We start from the raw sequence: 22,347 nt of genomic DNA on the forward strand, positions 1-22,347 counted from the left end.
TGGCATAACGCTTTGAAAATGCTAATGTTTAAAGAGGGGAAGTGGGTGTAGGAATGCAGGGCTGAATGTGGAGGGAGACCTGCAGCAGCGCAACCTTCCTGCTACGTATCTTGGGCCACACTTGGCACTAGGTAATGCTGACCAGGATGGGTGAATCTCACTGGTGCGTATGTCCCAGCCAAGGACAATAATCCATAGAATCATAGATACATGAAATGGTTTGTCTTGGAAGGGACTTTAAAGATCATCTAGTTCCAGCCCCCCTGCCACAGGCAGGGACACCTTCCATTGGACCAGGTTGCTCAGAGCCCCATCCAACCTGGCCTTGAACACTTCCAGGGATGGGGCATCCACAGCTTCTCTGGGCAGCCTGTTCCAGTGTCTCATTACCCTCATAGGGCAGAATTTCTTCCTTATATCTAATCTAAACCTAGTCTCCTTCAGTTTAAAACCATTCCCTCTTGTCCTATCACTATGTGCCCTTGTAAAAAGTCCCTCTTTCATAGGCCCCCGTTAGGTCTCCCTGGAGTCTTCTCTTCTCAAGGCTGAACCCCAGATCTCTCAGCCTGTCTTCATAGGAGAGGTGCCCCAGCCCTCTGATCATCTTTATGGCCCTCCTCTGAACTCATTCCAACAGGTCCATGTCCTTCTCATGCTTGGGGCCCCAGATCTTTGCTGAAAGCAGTATTCCAGATGGGGACACATGAGAGGAGTAGAGGGGAACAATCACGTCCCTCGACCTGCTGGTCACACTTTTTGATTCAAACCAGGATATGGTTGGCTTTCTGGGCTGCAAATGCACATTGCCGGTCACATGCAGCTTCTAGTCAACCACCCCCCAAAGTCCTTCTTAGAGCTGATCTCAATCTGTTCTCCACCCAGTCTCTATTTGTGTTTGGGATTGCCCAAACCCACATGCAGGACCTTGTATCTGGCCTTATTGAACTTCAGGAGGTTCGGATGGGCCCACCTCTCAAGTCTGTCAGTCTCTCTGGAAGGCATCCCTTCCTTCCAACGTGTTGACCGTACCACACAGCTTGGTGTCATCAGAAAACTTGTTGAGGGTGCACTCAATCCCACTGCCCATGTTATTGACAAAGATGTTAAATAAACAAAGCTCATTCTGCTTCGTGGGACAGCTGAGGGTAATTTCCTGATCTTGGCTGGTATCACAGCCTTGGCATCCATCAGAAAAATGGTTCACTAATTGCTGGCCTAGCTTGTTACTGCTCATCAAATTTCCTTCTGTCATGTTGCTTCACTAATGTGCAACAGTTTCATTTGGTATATCCTGCCAAGGAAGTTATAAATAACTTTTTTCCCTGACATCCCTCCCTCCCCATCATTAACATTTGCATGCTCCCTTGAGGAACATAAAGTTATAGAAATACCATTATAGCGACATTATGACACTTGAACTTGCTGCTTATGAATAAAGCAGCTGGCTGTGGAAATGTATGTTTCAGCATAATCATCTCTGCTAATAGCTCCAGTTTTGACTTTACAGAATCATTATCCCAGAGGCTAGGAAGCATACTATAGGTTAGGGCCCAGCTTCTCTGTGGAACCTGTTGTGTGAACTTTACCTTGCCAGAACTGTCATTAACATGTACTTAATGAAGTGGAAAGATAATTGCATACTGGTATAAAATAACTGGCCATTTCTATACTCTTTCTGTTGCCACATAGCTCTTCCTGCATGCACTTTCGTGCAAGGTCTGTATTTATAGCAGGAATGGTCCTGAATAAGTAGAGCTGCTTAGGCTGGTTGATTTATGGAGGCCGTTTCTCACCAGGTAAATAAAATCCTCTGGATTTGGGAACAGCTATCTGATGTTTCAGAAGAGTTCCCACAATTACTACTTGGGTTTCATCCACAATTATCATCTAGGATTTTGGTGAAGTAACCCCACTTTTCTGGGATTAACTGGGCTAAATTCTCAGGTTCTCCCTTGCTTAAGAAGAGCAATGGGGAAGACCTAGGTAAGATACCAAGCTGTTGGGATCCCAGGTTGCCAACTACCTGTCACAAAGCAGACGCATCATGATGTTCCTTCCTGACAGGATAGGACACATAAGTCTCCTCCAAAAGTTGTCGTTCCAAAGTCTTTGTCTTTAGTCTCAGTGAAAAGTTAGGTAAAAGTCACACATGGTCATTTTGTATATGCATAAAAATTCATGTATATACATATGTCTGTATGTAGGCACAAAAAATACTACTGTGTACTGACAGACAGACATTTTATGTAGGTCATTTCTTTTCAATAAACTCTCACCTTCCTGAAATACTTGTAGTGTATCCAGTATGCCACCTCTGGGCTGTGTTAGCTGTGTGCTAACAATTTATAGCTTTTTTCCTTAGTTCAGATAATGACTTCTAACACTACTATTGCTAGCATTGGGGTTCCAGACCTGGTTTGTTACAGAACAGGAACCTTGTCCACATCTGTTGTCGTCAGTGAACCATAAGGCCAATGCCACAGTAAACATGTCTGAGAGCCAGGCATTGCTACCCAATGCAGAACAGGCAAATGTTGCAATGACACAACGTCAGCCCTTTTGGTTCAGTCAAAACCACTTGTCGAAGGACTATTATTCTATCATGTATTGTCCAATTTTGTAAATACTGATCTCAGACAGTGCTTCCCCTGTTTTGAAGTTTGGGACATGTTCTCCCCTTATTGGGATGGAAGCAGATTTATATTTAAATTCCGATTTTCTACATCATCTTCTCTTTGAGTTATAAAACAACTTCTAGCAAAGGAGCCAGCAAAGTGGATCCTTCTGTCTCTGCTCACTCTATCAGCTAAAATAGCAGCTGCTGTGAAATACCATTGGCCCTCAGGCTAGTTTCTGATATTTCCCACAAGTTTTTAAAGTAGGAGCGTTGCAAATGAAAGATCTGATTCATTGCTTTGCAAACTTCGTTTTTCAGCCCATGTCTTTCCAGCCAGTTCACTTTTACCTTCTTGCTATTAACAAAGTAGATATGGGACTGACAGTCTTGTCCTGGTGTGACACCTCAAGAGCGTTGCCCATCAGATAAAGAGAATGCATTTTAACACAAGTGAACCTTCAAAAGATTAAGAAAGATTAGAAAAAAACCTCTAGCTCAAACAGATGACATTACCTCTGAGTAATGTGGTGAGAGATATTTCCCATTGTGTTTTGCAATGCTGTGCATGATTTTTAATGCCTTCTCTCCCTTTTTGCGTGTCAGGAGCCAACGTGGAGATTCAGGAACCACCCTGTAAGAACACAAAAGTCATAAGTAGAGGGTTTGCCCTTTAACATCAGAAGTAAAACAAAGTCCTTTGCCTTTTGCCTGTGTTAATACACAACATACTGATTTTTCAGTCTTTGGGATACAGAAATTCTTCTGTGGACTGCTTCTCCAGTCAGTTTCCTGTAAAATATCTGACCCTTGTGGGCAAGAAAGAAGAAAATAAACTACATCAGCACTCCGCAAAGCTGAAAAATAAGAAATGTAACTATTGTGTTTGCACAATGGATGTCAAAATACAATAACCAAAGCAAAGAAGGTGCCTTTAGAACAGCAAAGAACAACGAAAGTCAACACTAAACACATGTAGCATCAAGTACAGGCAAATCAGGAAACTTCTAGCTGTATCACTGTAAGATAGACACACACCCACCTGAATGTGTATCTATTGTATAAACCAAACACAAAGCAATTTTACCGACTGGTGTTTCACTTTCTGCTGGCCTAGGATTAACATGATTCACAGTTTAAAAGCTCATAATAGGCAATGTTGAAGAAAACAATATACAGGAAGAAGGGCTGTGGATTAGTTTCTTTGGATCCAGCCCACAGGACGGAGGCACTCCACTGGGACAGATGTTCACTGTGCCATAGTGCTCTGCTTACTCATTAGCTGTACTGCCCAGTTCATGGAAGCTGTAGGGCAAGCTCAGGCTTGAACTGAGTACATAATTAGAGGTATAGGTGAGGTCCCATGGCTGATGGAAAAAGCAGACTTTGGTGAAGTCAACCAGGTAAAGAGCCACAGGCTAAACGGGAATAGAGCAGGGTTCTATGAAGCGCCAGCTGTGGCTGACAAGAGAGGGAAAGCCTGGGCAGAAAAAGTAATGTAGGTCTGAGATTCACTAAAAAGAATTTAAAATGCCAAAATCAACAATATGCAAATATCTTTTTCCTAAGCTACATCATCTTGTACACTGGAGACTTGGGACCACAGAAGGGGTCTCAAGGTGCTTGAATAGCAATAGCAATAATGACAAAAGCAATGACTGTGACGTTACCAGTAGTAGAGCAGAAAGAGGAAGTTGGGCAGTGAAATGGCCAGCTGGATCCCCTGCCAGGTGGGAACCAAGTACGCAATTCCAGGGAGAATCATAATTCCCAGGGTGAAGAATATCTGAATCACAATCCCAACAATCCGCTGGTCAGAACCAACGATCTCTGTCACTGAGCAGAGAGAAAGACAAAATAAACAACACAGAAACAAGTCTAACTTGAAATAAGAATATTAGTGGTGGAGCATAAGGAAGGATAGTACTGTATCAGGTCACAAGTCTGCCTAGACCAGCATCTTGCCTTCAGCACTGTAAAATTGTCACCGAGACTGTAGAGGGCAAGCACAGGTGACACCTCCTCATCAATTCACCCACTATTCTTCAGCTAGAGGTGACACCTACTAGGATGGTTTTCTCAATGTCTTGCTATTTCATGCTCTGAAGAAGAATTTCCCTTTCTGAACCTGGCAGTCATTCAAGATGCCACAACAATACTCTTTTCTCATGAAAAGTAAGTTTGCTATGCGAGGCATTTCATTGCTGGGCCATGACTATAACCTATCAAAGAGTCTGGATCCCTGCTGTTTTGATGCTATTTATAAAAAAAGTTTTCCATCCCTTTCCCTTTTCAGGAAATACTGCTAATGCAGACCCTGGTGTCTAGCCCAGCACTGAGCAAAGCCTCCCAGCTAAAGAATGAGGAGCAGCCATCCAAACATCTGTTGTCCCAGTGAGGAAAAGCAGTTAACTCCTCTGAGCATCTGTGGAAGATGTTCAGACTCTGCCAAAATTAACCATGTCCCTGTTTGTGTATCCAGTTTATCTGGAGCTTGCTCTGTAGATTTTGATTTTCTTGGTGATCTTCTGTGTAATCAGAAAACCTTTATATATACATATTCCACACCTTCACCTCTGAATTATTTATGTTAATCCCTCCCCATTGGAGTCCATAGATTAGACAGCCATAAAAGTCCTTAAATAACATCAACAGAAAGTGTTGCATTGCTACTGAATCGCCTGTGGCCAGCTGCTCACAGGCATGTTCGAGTACCACAGTGATGGGTACAAAAGAAGAGCTTGGACAGTTCTGTCACTCTTGATAGTCTGTCCTCATGCATTACTTCTGGCTCGCTCTTTTCCATGGGATCCTATGAGGTCAGGGAGGCATGTACACTGCTGCCCATTTCCATCCTGTATTAGCAGTGAATATCAGAAAGTGTTTACACTTGCTGCTATTCTCAGAGGCCATCTCTGTACCAGTCAATTAGCAGACATTGTCAGGTAAGGAAACACTGTACTGTTTAGCTTCTAGAAAGATCTCTAGCATGATCTGGACAAAGGCCCATGACTGCTTCCCCAAATATTTTGTTCTGGCATGTGCCCAGCCTATGGATGATGACAGATTACAATTTGCATGCAGGCACCTTGTCTTGGAAGGCAAATGCATTAAGTAGGATGGACTTGGGTTAATCATTGTCTGCTGACCCCAGGGCCAGTGCTTTCTTTCCAAGAAAAAATATTATCAAGAGCAGATGTAGCTACGACTCCTTGTCCTCCAAAATTCCCTCACTTTTCCTAACCAGAAAAGAAAGAAGATAACAGCTCTCACCAATCACGTAGCATGTCATCCAGGTTCCCTTGCCAAACACGCCTTGGAGAAAACGGAAGATCAAAAATACAGTAAAGTTTGGTGCGAATGCCACTATGATACCACATATCCCAACCCCGAGACAGGAGAGCAGGTAGATTAGGATTCTGCCATATCTGTTGCAAAAGGAAAAGAAAGTGAAAATCATGAAAAGACACAAAGATACATTTTTTTCTGGCATCTCGTTTTAATGCTAGATCTGAAAGTGCCCTTTTGACCATCCTTGTTCCAAAGGAAGGCTGCCTGAATCTTCACAGTGTTGAATATGGATATGGAACAATTTTGCCTGCAGTGGTTATCATTACTTTTATGTCACTAATTTTAAAACTGGTGATGTCATCACCAGGCCCCCTTTTATTTTGGAAACTATTTTTGTCGGTTTGTATCTAAACTATGGCTCATATGTTACAATTCAGTTTTTTGATCCAGCTGAAAAGGGCAACTTATTTCAAGGGGATTTCTGTTTTCACAAATTTGTCTCCTAATAGCAATTACAGCCAGATCTGTGAAAGTAATTTCTTCTTTAAATACTTTATGTGATTTTCCAGTGTTTTGTTTAGGTTTAGACCACTTGTTTTCAAAGTCTGCCTATCATATTATGAGTCTCATTTTCCAGCAAACAATGTCATTATTAATAGTGTGCCCAAGGTAAGCTGTAATTCAAAAAAACAAACCCAACAAAATCTCCCTGTAGTTTCATGGCAACCGTGTCCTTGGATCACAACTAGAATTTCCATGTTGATCTCTTTCTCATTGTTATTGTTGCTGTTTTAAGAAGAAACTGTGAAAACTGATGTAGCTGTTTATCTTAACAAAGAGTATTTGAGAGAATATTTGTTTGTTCATTTTGTTCAGAAGGTTTGATGGGAAGAATTTATACAGGACAAGAATCAGGGTATTTTCAACTAGGTCCATTCTTTCGAGTGCTGTCAACAAGGCAAGAGTGCAAAGGTCTGGCTGCAGCACATTCCCCCAGTGCTATCAGTGTACAACATTCACAGTGTACAGGAGTTAAATTCTGCTTAATACGCAAGTACTCCTAGACATATAATTTTATTTTAATGATTAGCTGTAATATCTCTACTCTTACCAGTCTTAAGGTGCTAGTATCACAACCGCCCAGCCAGACACTGAGCAGAGACATCTTAAGTTAGCCAGTGCCATGGCATTTTTTCCACCTTACTTTTTCCACTATTACTATATCCCTTGGAAAGATGGAGTTTTCCTTGAAAGTACTTTTGTTTGCTAGTTCAAAATTCATTATCTGAGATAACATTCCAGATAATTCTGTAAGTATTCCTGCCTAAAAAGAAATCATATTTAAGTTATTATTACTAATATTACAGACACCAAAGGAAAATAAAACAGGCAGAAAGAAAGGACTTTATGAACTAAAAAAAATATGCTCTGCCATTGAAATTATCAGTGTTGCTCTCAGCCAACACAGAGGTTGACTACTGTTAGCTGTCAGCACAAAACACACACCAGGCTCCCTCTTTTACCCTAAGAGCAAGGTAGGGCTTGCAGGACACCCTGCTCTGGGGTGGGTCAGCTGCTCAAGTCTGAGTATCACCCACATTTTTTCCTTGATATTCATCCAGCCCTAGCAAGGGCTGAGGACTGGCTGCAGGGAGCTATGACTTCGGTGGTAAGTGTACGAGTCCAGCCTGTGAATGGAGAGAGTTACCATGCTGAGTCCCTTCCCTCTCTCCTCAGGTGGCTGCTTTCTTCATCAATGGCACCTATTAAACATCTGTCAGTAAATGCCAGTCCAGAAAACTCCTCTGAACGCTTCCTTTTCATTTCTGTGCCCTTCTGCCCTTCCTGGGTCCAGATGCGCACAGAAAACATCGGAAACCGCAAGAAAAGATCTTTCTATGATATTTCACAGCCCAAACAGGATCAATAAGTACGATCGCATGACGTTTCCAGCCCAAAAGGAAGTGAAGATCACATTTGGCTGGAATGTGTTAACCCAGGCTGGGGAAGTTTATCCAAAATGAATTAAACCTCCAAAGTGTTGACACATGTTTATTGCAGGTGACACTACAAGTGATTTCACCTCCAAACAGATCGAAGGACAGCAGTGCTTGTACAGTACCTGTCTGCAGCGTAGCCCAGGGTGAACGCGCCAGCCAGAAACCCCAGATTGAGGATAGCCTGTGAGAGGTCCAGCATCCAGGCGCTGCCGCACACAAGGTTGTACTGTGGGAACAAGGGAGAGGCACGAACACCTCAGGTGAGTGATTCATCATCCTCAGGGTGAAACATCATAGAAACTGCGTAAAGCTAGGCAGGAGGGGGAAGGGGAAGTTCAAATATGCTTGTTCAACAGCAAGCACCGGTGGGCCAGGGAAGCACAGCCACAGCAAGCCCTCTTCAAGCTGCGGTAAAGATAGAGGGAGAGCTCCCTCTTGCCAAGAGGATGCTGTGTGTTTCATACATCAGTTGTCCAGATATGAAAAGCAAATAGCTCTTTTGCAAACCAAACACAACGCTGTTAAATATGTTGCCAAGGCAAAGCCATGACTTTGTTTAGTGCAGAATAAGGGTGCACAGCTATAGCCAATGAAAACATCAGTTTATGTAAATGATTTAATTATTTTTCTTAGTGCCTTCTACATAAAAGCAAAAACATGTGGTCGCTGGGGAAACAGAAAACACATCTCAGAACAATTTCAGACACATTGAATATGTATTTTCTTAGTGTAGCTTTCCCAGACTTTTCTATTCTTTATACTGCAGTAGCAATACATCCCCAACACGGTGTTACATTGGGCATATCAGAAGGATTCATTAATGGGGATGGGGATGGGGTTGGGCAGGGGTGAAGGGAAGAGGGAAGTAGGTGAGAGGAAGGAAGACAAAGAGACTAGGAATTAAAACTCAAATGACACTAAAAATAAAGTGGTTATCCAGACAGAATATCATTGGAAATTGCTTTAGAGGTTCTTTGAGAATAAAGAGATACCAGCCCCTGCCTGCCAAGCTCTGCAGACCTTGTGGGAATCGGGAGGTTTTGATCCATACCTGGGGTAGCCTTAGGAACAATGCAGCTTCAGGACCAGGGGAAGCCACAGACAACAGCAGCTGCCACCGTTTACCCTAGAGAGACCCTTTTGCTTTCAGGTATGAGCTGTAAGAAATCATTTCATTGCTAACAAGATGCTGGTTGCTGAAGTGTACACAGTGTGCCACATTTGTGCTCACCACATATGTACCACAATACCAGTGCTCAAACATCATGCTTAGATGCAGTGGCCACAGGGTGGGTTAGAGAGAAGATTAACAGCCTTTCTGCCCCTCACAATTCTGCAGACTCTGAAATTCAGCGCCGTGAGCCTGAGCCCCATCTTAGCCCATTCGCAGGCTGTAATACCCAACAACTATTGCCTGGGCCTGGGCTTTCAGAAGTGCCTATGCAGGAGATTCAGAGGGCACTCAGACTTGGATTTCACTGATCCTGAATCTGGACCCAAAAATCTAAAGTAATACTCTTAAACATTCTTTTATGTACCTAAATAAGAAACCATTTCTTTTAATATTCTGAACACCACACATTAGTGCCATTCACACTCATTCCCATGAGCTATTCTTCACTTTTTAAAATGAAACTCCTCAGTTTTGATTCTAAATGCACTATTAGTACTGTCACTGACAGTAGCTACAGCAGAATCATTGTTAGTTACAATGATTTTACTGCAAGTCCAGGATTTGGGGTTTTTTGTGGCTTTTTCTTTTTCTTGAAGTTGCAGGTCTGGGAATTTTGTGACTAAGAACTGTAGTTCTCAGAACTGTGAAGAAAAACTTGGCAAGTAACCTCATAGGTCCCAACACAACAGACGGTTTTGATATCAGCCTCATTACTCTGAGGAACCTGACTGGCCACCTTTCAGCCAAGTCAGGCCATCAGCATCTGGCTTCCATTTCTGTGAATCATAAGCAAAAGCTGCAGAAGCCTCAGCTTCCTCCGAGAGGAATAAAACCTGCTCTCAGCTGCCACACTCAAGGGCTACTGCAATGCTTTCCTAAAATAGCCTGAACATAGAGCAGCTCTTTCAGACTTCAAACGCTGCTTAACCTCTCACTTCTTTAAACTATGACAGCTCTGGCAAATAGTATCAAAAGACGCAGCTTTGGAAAGCAGAGAGTTTTTTCATGGCAATGACCATAAAATAAGATTTTAGAAGGCAATGCCATTGACTGTGCCAATGGCGGATGCTGGGGTTCTCAGAGGAGCATCTGCAGCCACCTATACAGGGTAATACAGTTTACAAGAGGGCTAAAAACCAGCTAAAAGAAAACATTGGCTTCAAAAGTGTGCAGCTGAAGTGTAACAGAAAAGGAAATAATCATTTGAAAAGACAGGCAGAGAGGGCAAGCAGAAAGTTGCTTCACATGAGCTCACAGAAACCTCTCTGACTTAGCAGAGCTGTATTCAGCTAGATACCTCACAGGACACACCTGATGCATATCCTCTACCCAGGGCCCATGCTGGACATGCTAGAACTGCCCTGTATGCACCAGGGGGACCATCTGGACAGCTGCTGGACTTGTATATGCATGGAGAGGTATATACGTTGCCTGGTCAGCAGGTCCTCTAGCCAGCTTGGGCTGAATTTCAGGTGCAGGTGAGACATTCAGGTGCTGAATGTCGCCCGCTCAGCTGAGCTTTGCACCACGCAGCAACAGCTGTTTCAGGACCCCAAACCACAGCACAGGTCTCCACTTTCCTTGCCTGTCTCACCACATAGCTGCACTCTTCCCCGTGGGTTTTTGGTCAGAGCAGTGGCAGCCGGAGAGACCTTACACTCTGCTGTGCAGGTGGCAGCTCAAGGGAGAGATAAAAGCCCAATGCCGTGGGCTGTTTTACCAAATGCTCTGTTATTTCATGTCATTTCCTACTCGTGGCTTTAGAGCTGGCTGTGATGCACTGGTTTTTCCCAGCCATTTACAGTGATGGAGTGTGACAGAGCTCAGCTACAACCTGCATCCAGCTCTGAAGGCTGTTCAACATGAACCTTCGCACCATTATTTTCTGCTTCCAGCAGATGCTTGTGGAGTCACCCTGGGAGCACCGCTCCCCAGAGAGGCAGAGGGGCCCTCACACCTCTCTCCTAGCAGTTCCCAAGAATCTGAGAGACCTGATCCTGTGGTCTGCAGAGTGAGTTGTCTCCCAGTGAAGGTTAAGATCGCTCAGCACCTCACAAGTGGCATGGCTCCTTGAAAGATCAAAACCTTGGACAGAAGTATCAGGCTGATTGATAAATCACCAGGGAGGGCTTCACACAGGATCAGGTTTAAAAGCCTTTCACAAAATTGCCCGAGTCAGAAAGCAAACCATCCTCCAACATTTGTGACTGCTCCTGAAGAAGCTGGTTATGACAGAGGACTCCCCCTTGGAAGACAAAACTGCTGAGGAGAGAGTGGAGAAGGGAATAAGAGCATTATTGCCTCACCAGGAAGAGTAATTAATTAGTGTGAGAACAAAATTGAAAAGTGCATGTAATAACAAAGCTGTTTAAGCAATGTCAAAATGAGATGATGCTTACACAGACCAAGATGCGTAAATAAGAACATTGTAGATCACTTAAAATCCACTCTCCCCTGATTTCAATTGTCAGTTTCAGAGACCAGGCCCCAGATCTCTATAAACTCCTTTGGGATTACAGCTCTCCCTGAGCTGACACACCAGGTTTCCCAAGACCCAGGAGGCTATCCCGGGAGCCCAATTAGTGGCAAAGGGAGCACCGACGGTGGCAGTGCCGGGCAGGTGGCTGCCCCCAGGGAGGAGAGGCATGATTCCTACCTGGCCACAGGATGGTACCGGCCCAGCAGCCTCAGCACACCGCAGAGTCTTTCTCCCAGGAATGGCACCGGGAAAGGCAGAAGGAAAGCTACAAAGCTAAAAAGGTGTCTGAGGAGCTCAGCTCCCAGGGTGGTGGGTGGTGGCTGTGCCGGGCAGCGCTGAAGCCATGCCCAGACAAGCAGCCAGCCTGCACAGAGCTGCCAGGAGGGAACAGTCCCAGCATCTGCTGCAGGCACTGGCCTTCAGGGTTTATACTTTTGATCCTTTTCAAAGGGTATATTTACTGTTTAAATAATTTGATCCCTTTCTACTATAAACAGGCAATGAATAAGCTGTCACAAAAGAGGGCAGGAGAATAAACATATGCCTGAAAGAGAGAGGAGGAAATATCTTTACAGGAGAGGACTCTTTCATCTGAACAGCAATTTCAGTGATTTAGGTGGCAGCTGAAACTAGCTCTTGGCTAACAATAGTGTCAACTATTTAAAATATTCTGGGAAATAAAATACAGAAAACTTCTAAGAAACGATGAGCTCTTTCTGAAGAGATCAGTGACAATACACTAACTGTACTCTCCTAAATTAATCCAGTGCTTTATTATTTTCTAAGTATTTAAATGACCTTTGGTACAAATAAGCATTCTCAGACCTTTTCTGTTTGCTAGACATAGCATGTAGCTTTTAACTCATCATTTCGCTAATGTCTCGCTTTTCGTTTACAAACATAACCTTTAGAGGGGAATGTAGCCTTTAAAAGAGAATTGCACACCCTGTAGAGATCTCTTTTTGATCCAAATTGCCTGGCAGGCTCACATCACCACTTCAGCTGTGACATGGGTTGGTTGTGCCTGATAGTTATCCCCATCTGCATCACTTGGAGGAAAAGCATCTGTGTTCACCCAGTATTTTAGCCTGTCTCCAGTTAGTCAGTAGTCCTTCTATATTACACTTGCCCAAAACATCTCCCATGTCCCTTGCTAGCAGCCTCCACAAATGGGAGAGGAGTGGTACCTTCTCTCTGTTTCTGAACAGTCATATGCCCATCCATGCATGGGCTATTTACACTCCTACCACACAGGCTACTCCTATGCCCAGAAGATGCGGTCCATGTTGTGAGGAGCTCATCAGCCAAGAGCACTTCCATACAATATCCAGTGGCGTCAAGGAGCAGAAGAGCTAACCCTGCCAGTAATCATCTCCCATTGTGAGTAACAGGAGATCCCATTCCCTGAAAGTACAAGCTCTTCTCGTAACAGACCAAAAAAATCCCAGCATGGTCCTTAAATATCACAGACTACCCTCCCTGATCCCACTCCGTTTCCAAAATTGGTAACACTGAGAATCAAAATCTCTAGGGCTCTCTGTCTGTCTAGACCACAGCTGTCTGACTTTCATTTTCTTTGTTTCTTTTCTGAACAGTTCAGTTTGGCATCTCCAGGGAAGAAGAGCTATAACTCACATTAATTGAAAATAAGCTGCAGAAGAGATGTGGGGCTAGTGTCTCATTGCTGAGCATCACACAGCCCTCAGCAAGGTGGGACCTAGCTGAGGTTTCCCTTCAGAAGTGCCACCTCTACAGCTGCAATAGCATGCCTCTGCTGCTGCAAAATTTGGGACATATTCAGGAGAAACATTTGGGAGATGTTAGAGTAAGGAAAGCTTACCATCCTGTCCTCTTTTGTGCATTTGCAGGTGTCTCTGTCCACAAAGACTGTCCTTGCAGTGCATGTCTATGCCTTGAAGTAAACATTTCTGCTTTCAGTTGAATAAGCTCACCCAGGACAACACAGCAGAAAGGGAATGTCACCGTGTCCTGTGTTCAGTCCTTTTTCCTCCACAGACTTGAAACTTCATTACTAAAACATTTACTGCAGTGTAGGGGGAAGGATACGGAAAAGGAAAGGAAAACCTTAGGGTCTTTTGCCCCTGCTCTTAAGCCTATTTGTTGACCTGTATAGTGCTGGCTACACCTAAACCCTGTTAAAACCTAGCTAGCCGGCTCCTCATTGCAGTCATCAAGTGGCCAGCTCCAGCTAAGGGCACATCCTCTTCCTCAGCATCACCATACTCCCAGCTAAGCCCCGCACTGCACGAGTGCCTGCACCCAGCACAACCCTGCAACTCATCTCTGCATTCAGTGCCACATTCGCCTGCACGATTGCTATCCACTGTATGACAAAAAGCGTTGTGTGCCTGAATACAGCCTCCTTCCATTTAGGGAGCTAACTAAAAAAGGTTGCGCTGCCCAAATCGGTGAGCAATCCACATTTGCATTCCTTTCCTCCTAGCCTTGGCAATGAGCTGCCATACTGAGCAGAAGTGAGGTGCTGCCAACAGAAACCAACAGCAGGAACTAGCTCCTTCAGGATATCCCCCTCTGTAGTGTCCTTAACAGGAAAATATCAGTCCCTTTCACCCTGACAGCTTTGCAGTACAGGCAGTTGTACGCTCCTGCTTGGAAATAAATCCCTGTGATAAATGTTTTCCTACCCACTGGAGGCTTGAGCACCGATGTGAAATCCCAATGCAGATTTACAGTAGCAGTGATGTGGCTGGAGGGAACTGTGCTGGTGCATTTTGCCCACCTCTAAATCAGCAGCAAACCACCTGAGTGAAATATCTCTGGGAGAAGGAAAAGGTTTTGCACTGGTTCCCTGTAGCTCATTAGTGGAGTAATCGCTATAGAATGGAGTGGGAACTGGCGGATATAGGACCAGAAGAAACGCTCATACGTGACTAATGACTGGGAAGCACGGGGGCTGTGGCAGCCTCTCATTTCTTCATAGCTTTGGCAGAAGGCAAACATTTTCCATTTTATTTTGACATGCAGACTAACTGCAAACTTGTAATTCCTGGTACTTGAGAGGCCTTTATGCACTGAGCAAGTCCCAAAACACTTCTGCACACCTATCCCTGTAGAAATACATTGCTTCAAATAACAACATGCCATTAAAAGCTCCTCAAAATGTAGCAACTTTGAGTAGGAGTTTGGAAGCACTTTACCGCCTGTTACGATTAAACTTCAAAATGATGGATGAAACTCCTTGGTCGATAGAGATCTACAGTGATTCCTCAGCCCATTTACAGCAGCGTAGTGAGAGCCCACACACATGGTTTAAGTGGCATTCCCACCAGTGGCCAAACAAAGCCTGCTTTACCCTTTCTCTCCCAGTGACAAACGGCTTAGGGCAAAAGTCATGGTTTAAGGAAACCTGGGGAGATACAGATTATTGCTACACATTCCTTGTCTGTTACTGGACAGCTTTTCTCCATCTCTCTTGCCATCTGGGCTGTCAAACTACTCTCTTTCACACACCCTTACTGCAGTGAAGCTCCCTGCAAGCACATGCAGTGGAAAGAGAGAAATTACCTTTTATTTTTCTTTCTGTCAGAGCTTCTGTCAGAGTGCTAAGGGACTAACCAAGGAGACTGTGTGTCTCCATGTCTTGTTTCAAGCTAAGCATTTCACAGGTCAACTGGAACCAGCCCTCATCCTGCCCCTAGGGCACTGTGGATCAAGGCCTGAGGAACATCTTTGAAAGCTTTGGAGGTTTGTCTCCTGTGTATGGTCCCAGGCTCAGCTGGTACCTTCGCATCCCTGCCACTCAGATCACCCAGACTCCTAGGACAGAAAACCTGTTCTGTCCTTCTTTCATCTGTCTATCCATGTCCCAAGCAAGAGGGAGGCAGAGAAACTTACCGTCTTCTAATGGGGGGAAAACAGCAGTTGTCCTAAAAACACCAAGAAGAACCAAAGCCCTCAGCCAGTATCAGCAGCTGGCTTGATGGCAGTGACAGAAACGTATCCGAACTGGTGTAACCCATGCGAGGAACTGCTCCAGCCCCTCTTGTATGGGGGGAATTGTATTAGAGCTGCATAAGAAATTCAGCAATTGCTGCTCCCTCTGCTCCCCGTCTGCCCTTTTTCCCTTTCCCTCCACTACTTCATATTAATCCCACCTCTGCTCCCTGTCTGCCCTTTTTCCCTTTCCCTCCACTACTTCATATTAATCCCACCATGACAGTGGAAATAAGAGAGGGTACTGCCAAGTCAATGACAGTAATCACACTAGATCAACACTTTGAATTGTGTTCTTTATTGCCTTGGAGGAGGATAGTGAAAGGACCAGCCGTGCTTTTTCCACCCTGAGCTTGACTGCCATGTTATCTCCTGCTCTGAAGGACTGTAAAAACTATGAGACAAACATTATTGCTCTGCTTACGGTTTCTCTGCAAATGCTGGCTGACTTATTTTCTGAGACAGCTGGCAAGCAGAGAAGTAAGATTTATTCCCAGCAGGTGCAATAGGATCTGTTCAGATGATCGTACGTCCACCTCAGACCTCACACTTCAGCAATAAATTGTTGCCAGGTCTTGAAATGACATCATCTACAGCGTGAAGACTTGCTGCAGACAAGGCATATTGGAATGGGTCCCTTCTGCTGAAGTCCTGCCAACAAAGGCTGCTAATAAGCCTAAAGTATGCCAGCTGTGCTGTAGCTGCAGCTGCTGATGACCATGAGACTTCACTTTTCCTTTCATCCACCACCACCGAAGGCCATTCAACCTGCAGACATGGTTGTAAATCATGCACATGCCTCTAGGAGTCACGACCGCCAAAAATGTCTGGATAAAATGGCTATCGCTGTGCAAACTGCCACCAGCCGCCCTTTCGCAGTGTTCTAGACTTTCTCCACTGGGACGAAAGTACACAGTGCCAAAGCCCAGCAGTATTAAAGGTCAGTGACTCACTCTTCAGCAGTTTCCTGGGGCAATTAGATTTACTGACTTCCGTATATCCTGGGTACGTGTGTCCCTCACAAGGCTCAGCTGGAAGGACGTGGAAGGCAACATGCTTCCCACTTCAAGTGTTACAGAGGGCAGGGGGTGACCTGGGCTCCCTTCCAAACCCTGGGGCCAGAGCATGAGGCTGTGGCACCCCTGGTCCACTGCAGCCCCCCAGCACCCCTGCTCTTCCTCCTTCTCCATCCCCTGCACAGAAACCCCATCCTTTCCTGCCCTCCTCCCCCTGTCAAAGGTGCTGCTGTTGCCAGCCTTCCCTTCCGAGCAGTGCCAGCCACCTGCTACGACCAGCATCATTTCAGACAGCATCAGCTGGCACCAGCCAGGAATGGATTTAGCACAATAATTGCCCCCACCAGCCTCCCTCCCCAAGGAAAATCTGAGTAGCAACTGCATTCCCATCCCACCACTGACGCACACAGCCGCGTCTTCCAGTTTCACCAAGCGCTGCGCAAAACTGAACGAGAGGGGATTGCTCTGGGTCAAGGTCCCCTGAGCAGAGCCACCACCTGCGACACCATTGCGTCGGAGGGGTGGCTGCCAAGTTTTACACATAGCCGAGGATTTTGCTGATGCCTCCAAACCTTTACATCATCCCAGCTCTGGTTTGCTGACTCTAATTCAGGCACTGCAGTGCTGGGCAATGTGTGCAGCACCAGTGGACAACTCTGATCTGGGTTGCCTTCAAGGAAAAGCCTGACCTAAATCAATGGATCACAGAGATCCTTAGGCATGTCACTGCAGAAGTAGGGACCTCCTCTCAGAACCTGTTAGACAGCAAAAGATTTTAAAAGGGAGTCTTTAGCACTGCTCTTTTGCCTGTCACTAGACCAAGCTAACTGGCTTTGCTGTGTGTTGCTCCTGTGATGATTTCTTAACAGATTTTGCTCTTTTCCTTGATGCTGAAGGATGAAAGCCCTGGTATGTTGTCCCAGCACCCCACTGTAGCCCAGCACTGAGTCCCGCAGCAGCAGATGATGCAGCAGGCATACCAGGTACTGCTTACAAAGCAGAGAGTGCTTTCCATCAGTTCACATTGCCCCTTTTTCCTCTCCTTCATTCTGCTGATGTTACTGTGAGTGTCTTTGCAGAAGATAGCTATCTAAGATGGGAGACTGGCCAGTGAGCAACATGCTCCAGCCATGCACAAATTAGAGCAATGAAGTCGGGTACGCCAATACCATTCATTTCACAACTCCTCATAAATCAGCCCTTCCAGACATATGATTTAGCTTCTTCAGGGTGCTCAGAACTGGTTGCAACAACCTGTGATTTGGCTGCCAGACCTGCTCTGGGATACGACATCTTTTCCCAGTGAAGGCTTTACGTGCCTGCATTTGCCCTCTGCCTCCCCTGCCAGGCTGCAAATCCACACCAGATCTGTGCTTGCTGTAGGCCTGGAAGAACTCCTTCAGTATCCTGATTTTTTTTTTCCCACTTCTCTCTCTTTCTGCTTGAACACAGGTCCTTCAGACTGTCATGTAACTCATCCTTATAACTTTGTCTCCCTGGTCACTTCCACTGTTGATTCAGCCACATATAAGGTCCCAGAATTCTTAAGACAGTTGAAAGAAACAGATACATTTCTGAACATGTGGACAAAAGCAAGCATTTACAAGTAGACATATGAGAAAAGATGTCTTTGGTGAGCTGATTAAACAGAGCACAAATCTTGTTTAAGTTGAGCCGTGATCTCTTAGAGCCTCAGAGGAATGAAAAGAAAATAAATAAAATCTGTGATTTAAGTTGTCTTTGCTGGACATATTATGTATTAATAAGATATCAAGCTCCTTTTAATAGCTGATCCAAAGCAATTGAGCCAGGACATGCAGGCCACAAGCTTCCTTTTTAGATGAAGAAACCGAGCTTGGTAGGATGTGTTTCATCTGGCAAATACTGAAAAACTGGGAACAGGACACAAGTGCCATAGGTCACAGCCCGGGACCCTCCTGTCAAGGTAACCCAGCCAGCAAGAGTCCCTCTAGGAGCTGCAGTGACACTGATGATGGGACTTGCTGCCCGAGCACAGGGGACAGACAGTCCCAGCCTGTTGCTACTTGCAGGGTGTTACTCCCTGGTTTTCCCAATGTGCACCTTTGGGACCACAGGTGGGGAGAGCTTCCCCAAGCATCCCTTCATCCCTTCTCCCTCCCCTGGCCCTGGAGGGGGTCCCTAGGAGAAGAAAGGAAGAAGGTACAGATAGACAAAGCATTTGATGGAGAACATTGAACCTTTTACTCCCATTTATTGCTGCAAAACAAACACTGTTTTCATTCTCTCATAGCTGTACCCAGTGGCTCAGCGCTGCTGAAAAGTCACAGTGCCTTTGCCAGATACACAACCTGCTGCCATAAACGGACTCTGAGCACAAACTTATGAGCACAACGTACATGCTTTCACCTACAGCGAGGCTGAAGGGGAAAAAAGGGAACAACAAAAGAAAAGGAATCTCTATATTTTTATTTTTAGGCTCTGAGGGGAACAGCTAGCACAGACTGCCCTGGTAAAGTACACCATGACCTAAACCCTCACAGTCCCCCAGCAGAGGACCCTCAGAGGCAGTAGCATGAACTTCCCACCGTGGCCACCCGCCACGGTTCACTCCAGAGCCAGCTGTGGCTCCGGGGCAGCATTCATCCTCCTGCCCCCACCGCCTGGGCTGCCACTGCCAGCATGATCAGAGATACGTCATGCCAAGGTTTGGCGCCAGCTCCCTGCATGCCACCTGCGGCCCTCCAAGCAGCCTTGGCTTCGGGAGTCGCACACAAAAGCCCGTTCTGAACTTCTCCTCTAGGGCCAGCCAGGCGCTGGCCTGAGCACAGATCCTGGCTAAAGTTGCTCAGGTCAGATGTGGAGCTCAGGGCACAAAGCTGCTGCCCAGAAGAGCCTGAAGCCTGCAAGCAGATCCAGGGGTCCCAGCTGGATGGGGGAAGGATGATGAATTGAACAGTTGGGATAGGCACTGCTTTCCAGTACAGTGTTTGCTCAGGGCTTTGCCTGCTCCATGTTTTGGAGGGCACAGCTCCACTGCAAGCACCCAGTTAAAAAACACAGCAGGAGGCTCAGGAGACAGGCAGGAGACAGAGCCCATGGCTGTGCTGACATATTTTGCACTGCACCTTGACATTTTCCTAGCCAGCCCCTCTAAGAACACTTTATGTTTGTCATCGCTGTGTCAGTGACAGTTACCATCAGGATGACCTTAAAATACACACCCCTAGTGTGCAGACTGTATGCTGGAGCCAGACCACAACACATCCATGGGATGATTAAAAATTACACAGAGGATCTCCTAGGAAAGCATCTTAAATGGCCTTTCACAGTGTCGTTAGAAAGCCCCTACACTTGCCAGCACTTACAATAGTCTGTGGTTCTCTGACATTGACATTTCAGGAAAAGTTGAATGATAGCTTTGGGCAAAAACGTGTCTTTTGGTCTTTTTTTTTCTTTAGTAAGCACAATCATTTCTGCTGACTCCTGCCAGATCTCAGAAGGGCAGTCTGCTACCAGTTGTTTTTTAGTACTTGAAGACTGAAATGTTCAGTACTGGAAATACAGAGAACAGATAACGCACAGTGATCCAGATCATCAAGTGGTATCGGTCAGGTACACTTGGAGTTTACACCACCAAAGTTGCTGGCCCAAAACTGAGCACCAGAAGCCTCAGCTGCAACCACCTATCTCTTTATTTTAATCTGACATTCCTCTAGTGACAGAGCAACCTCTGTTGGAGTGTTTAGCTTTGGAAAGCCACCCTTCAGATCAGCTCACCTTTCCCTAAAAGCTTGACACTGACACTTGATCACACTCATTGTCTCAATTTGCTTGTGACTTGGAACAAAGCAAATCTGGAGAGGAAAACCAGCCACCAAAACAACAACCCTTGCAGCAGCAATCCCATTTTACTGCTGCAATCCCACACCAGGACAGAAACCACTGATTAAAGGATGGGGATTTTCCTTACCTCGCTGACAATCGATGAGTGGGGCTGTTTATACATCCAGTTTTCGTGGCACAAGGTGAGTGGCAGGTTGCCTGTGCTGTGATTGCCATAGCCAGCGAGCGGGCTGGCACAGCTGATGGAGGCATCCCACACAACATCCAGCCTCTCGCACTCCCCGCTGGAGGACCTGTTCCCCAGGCGCAGGGGAAGTACTGTGAAGTTTTGTTCCTCTTCCAGTGTCCAGCCACACCGTTCACTTAATTCAGCTGCCCCAGGGATCCTGCACCAGTAGTCATCTGGTGCCTGCCCAAGGAAAACCACGCTGGCGAACAGGAAAGAAAAAGTTATGCCTGTCTGGCAAAGGAGGAAAAAGACCCTCTTTTGAAATCTTCCAAATTCTCCAGCTTCTTTCAAAACCTCATCAAAAGATGGCATTATGTGAGGCGGTCTGTCCACTTGCAGCAGTCCAAGAGATGGCAGAGTTTGCTTTCACACTTCACATCGAATGCCAGCACTTCCTAGAAATGTGACTGCCTTGCCTCTGCTCGCTCCTCTCTTCTCGTGTGCACGCACACACACATGCACAGGGACACGCGGGTGTGCAATGCCACCGGTAGCATGAGCAGAGCCAGAACGGGGCAAAGCTGCAGGCAGGCATGCGAGCGTGCACCCAAGCACACATGCGGAGACTCAGGGCATGTCAAGTGGCGCGGGGCTTACACACAGCCGGGGAGGAGTGCAATTTAAAGTGCACAAACATATTGTAGGAGAGGAGGGGCGTGCATTTCCTATTCATCACAAATGTTAGCCAGATTATGTAATAAAACCAATTAACTACTTCAGGGCAGGCAAGCCACAAATGCCAGCTCCCACTGCAGCTACAATAAATTAATAGGTGCAAGGATAAAGCAGAGTTAAATGGGAAAGACACAGAAGTTGTTGCAAAAAGCAGCAGTGAGTAATTCAGCCTCCCTGCAGGATGGCAGGGGCAGGAAGAAAGTTGCTTCAGAGAGAGCTATAAAGTCTTTCTATCAGCAAATAGAAAAGAATACTGTGGCAATGTTTAATTACTTCTCCAAAGTGCTGCTTCACCATCTGTACAGATTTACTTTGCAAGAGGCTTTCCTTTCTGTAGTGTAAGGTGAGGCTCACAAACTGCACCAGTCCAAAATCCAGGGGTTTTATTTTTTTTTAAGTTGGATCCACCTGTTCAAGAAGGCTTTTATGCGACCCTGTTGATCTTAATTTCACAAAATCTTCCACATATTGAAAGGATAAAAAAACAGGTTTTCATCCTCAAAAATGAATAGAAAACAAGTTATTACACTTTTCTGTTCAGCTGTTTGAGTGGGGAGAGAAGGGAAGAGGGAGCCAAGACTGGGGCACATTTTGTGTGCACATGGGCATATCTCGTGCAGAACTCTGAGTCAAATCAGACATGTATCGGCAGGTGTTTTGCACTTTGGTCAGGATCATGAGGTCCATGGCCACTTTTTTCCATTGTGAGCCTAGGGACAGCACATATCAAAAATGTCTTCTATAATCCCTTGTCTTTGGTTACCTGCAGCTTTGCCTATGGGTGTCTACAAGTTTTGAAGCGACATACAGTTTCTAGAACAGTTAGATCCAGACCAAGTAAGGCTTTGATTACTACAGAGACTATCTGAAATGGATTTTGTAACAGAGATGAGAATTGATGCTGTGGTGTGAGCTAGGCAAAGACGCAGGTTTCTTTCGTTCATTCATCGCATTCAAAGATGCACTGCTCTACTTGTATCAGAAGATGCTTTTGAGGGAATTTTGTTGACTCCTGGTTATGCTGTTTTGCAGTAATCAACCTTAGAAGCCATGAACACATCACCTTTGG

General features: G+C 45.5%; 1 protein-coding gene across 2 annotated transcripts in view; it reads right to left on the reverse strand.

Annotated features, from left to right (window-relative positions):
* The window catches only part of SLC22A3 (solute carrier family 22 member 3), a 30,796-nt gene extending 9,582 nt beyond the window's left edge, over positions 1 to 21,214 (reverse strand). For both annotated transcript variants that reach the window (XM_005443096.3, XM_027810984.2), the window contains exons 1-5: positions 20,502 to 21,214; positions 8,028 to 8,131; positions 5,888 to 6,042; positions 4,285 to 4,450; positions 3,131 to 3,248 (exon numbers count right to left, since the gene is read on the reverse strand). In XM_005443096.3, coding sequence (XP_005443153.2) covers positions 3,131 to 3,248; positions 4,285 to 4,450; positions 5,888 to 6,042; positions 8,028 to 8,131; positions 20,502 to 20,915 — 957 coding nt within the window. In that variant the 5' untranslated portion in view covers positions 20,916 to 21,214. The remainder of the gene's footprint in view (positions 1 to 3,130; positions 3,249 to 4,284; positions 4,451 to 5,887; positions 6,043 to 8,027; positions 8,132 to 20,501) is intronic.
* Positions 21,215 to 22,347: the final 1,133 nt, after the last annotated feature.

The sequence above is a fragment of the Falco cherrug genome, chromosome 6, assembly GCF_023634085.1.
Source record: "Falco cherrug isolate bFalChe1 chromosome 6, bFalChe1.pri, whole genome shotgun sequence".
Lineage (NCBI taxonomy): Eukaryota > Metazoa > Chordata > Aves > Falconiformes > Falconidae > Falco > Falco cherrug.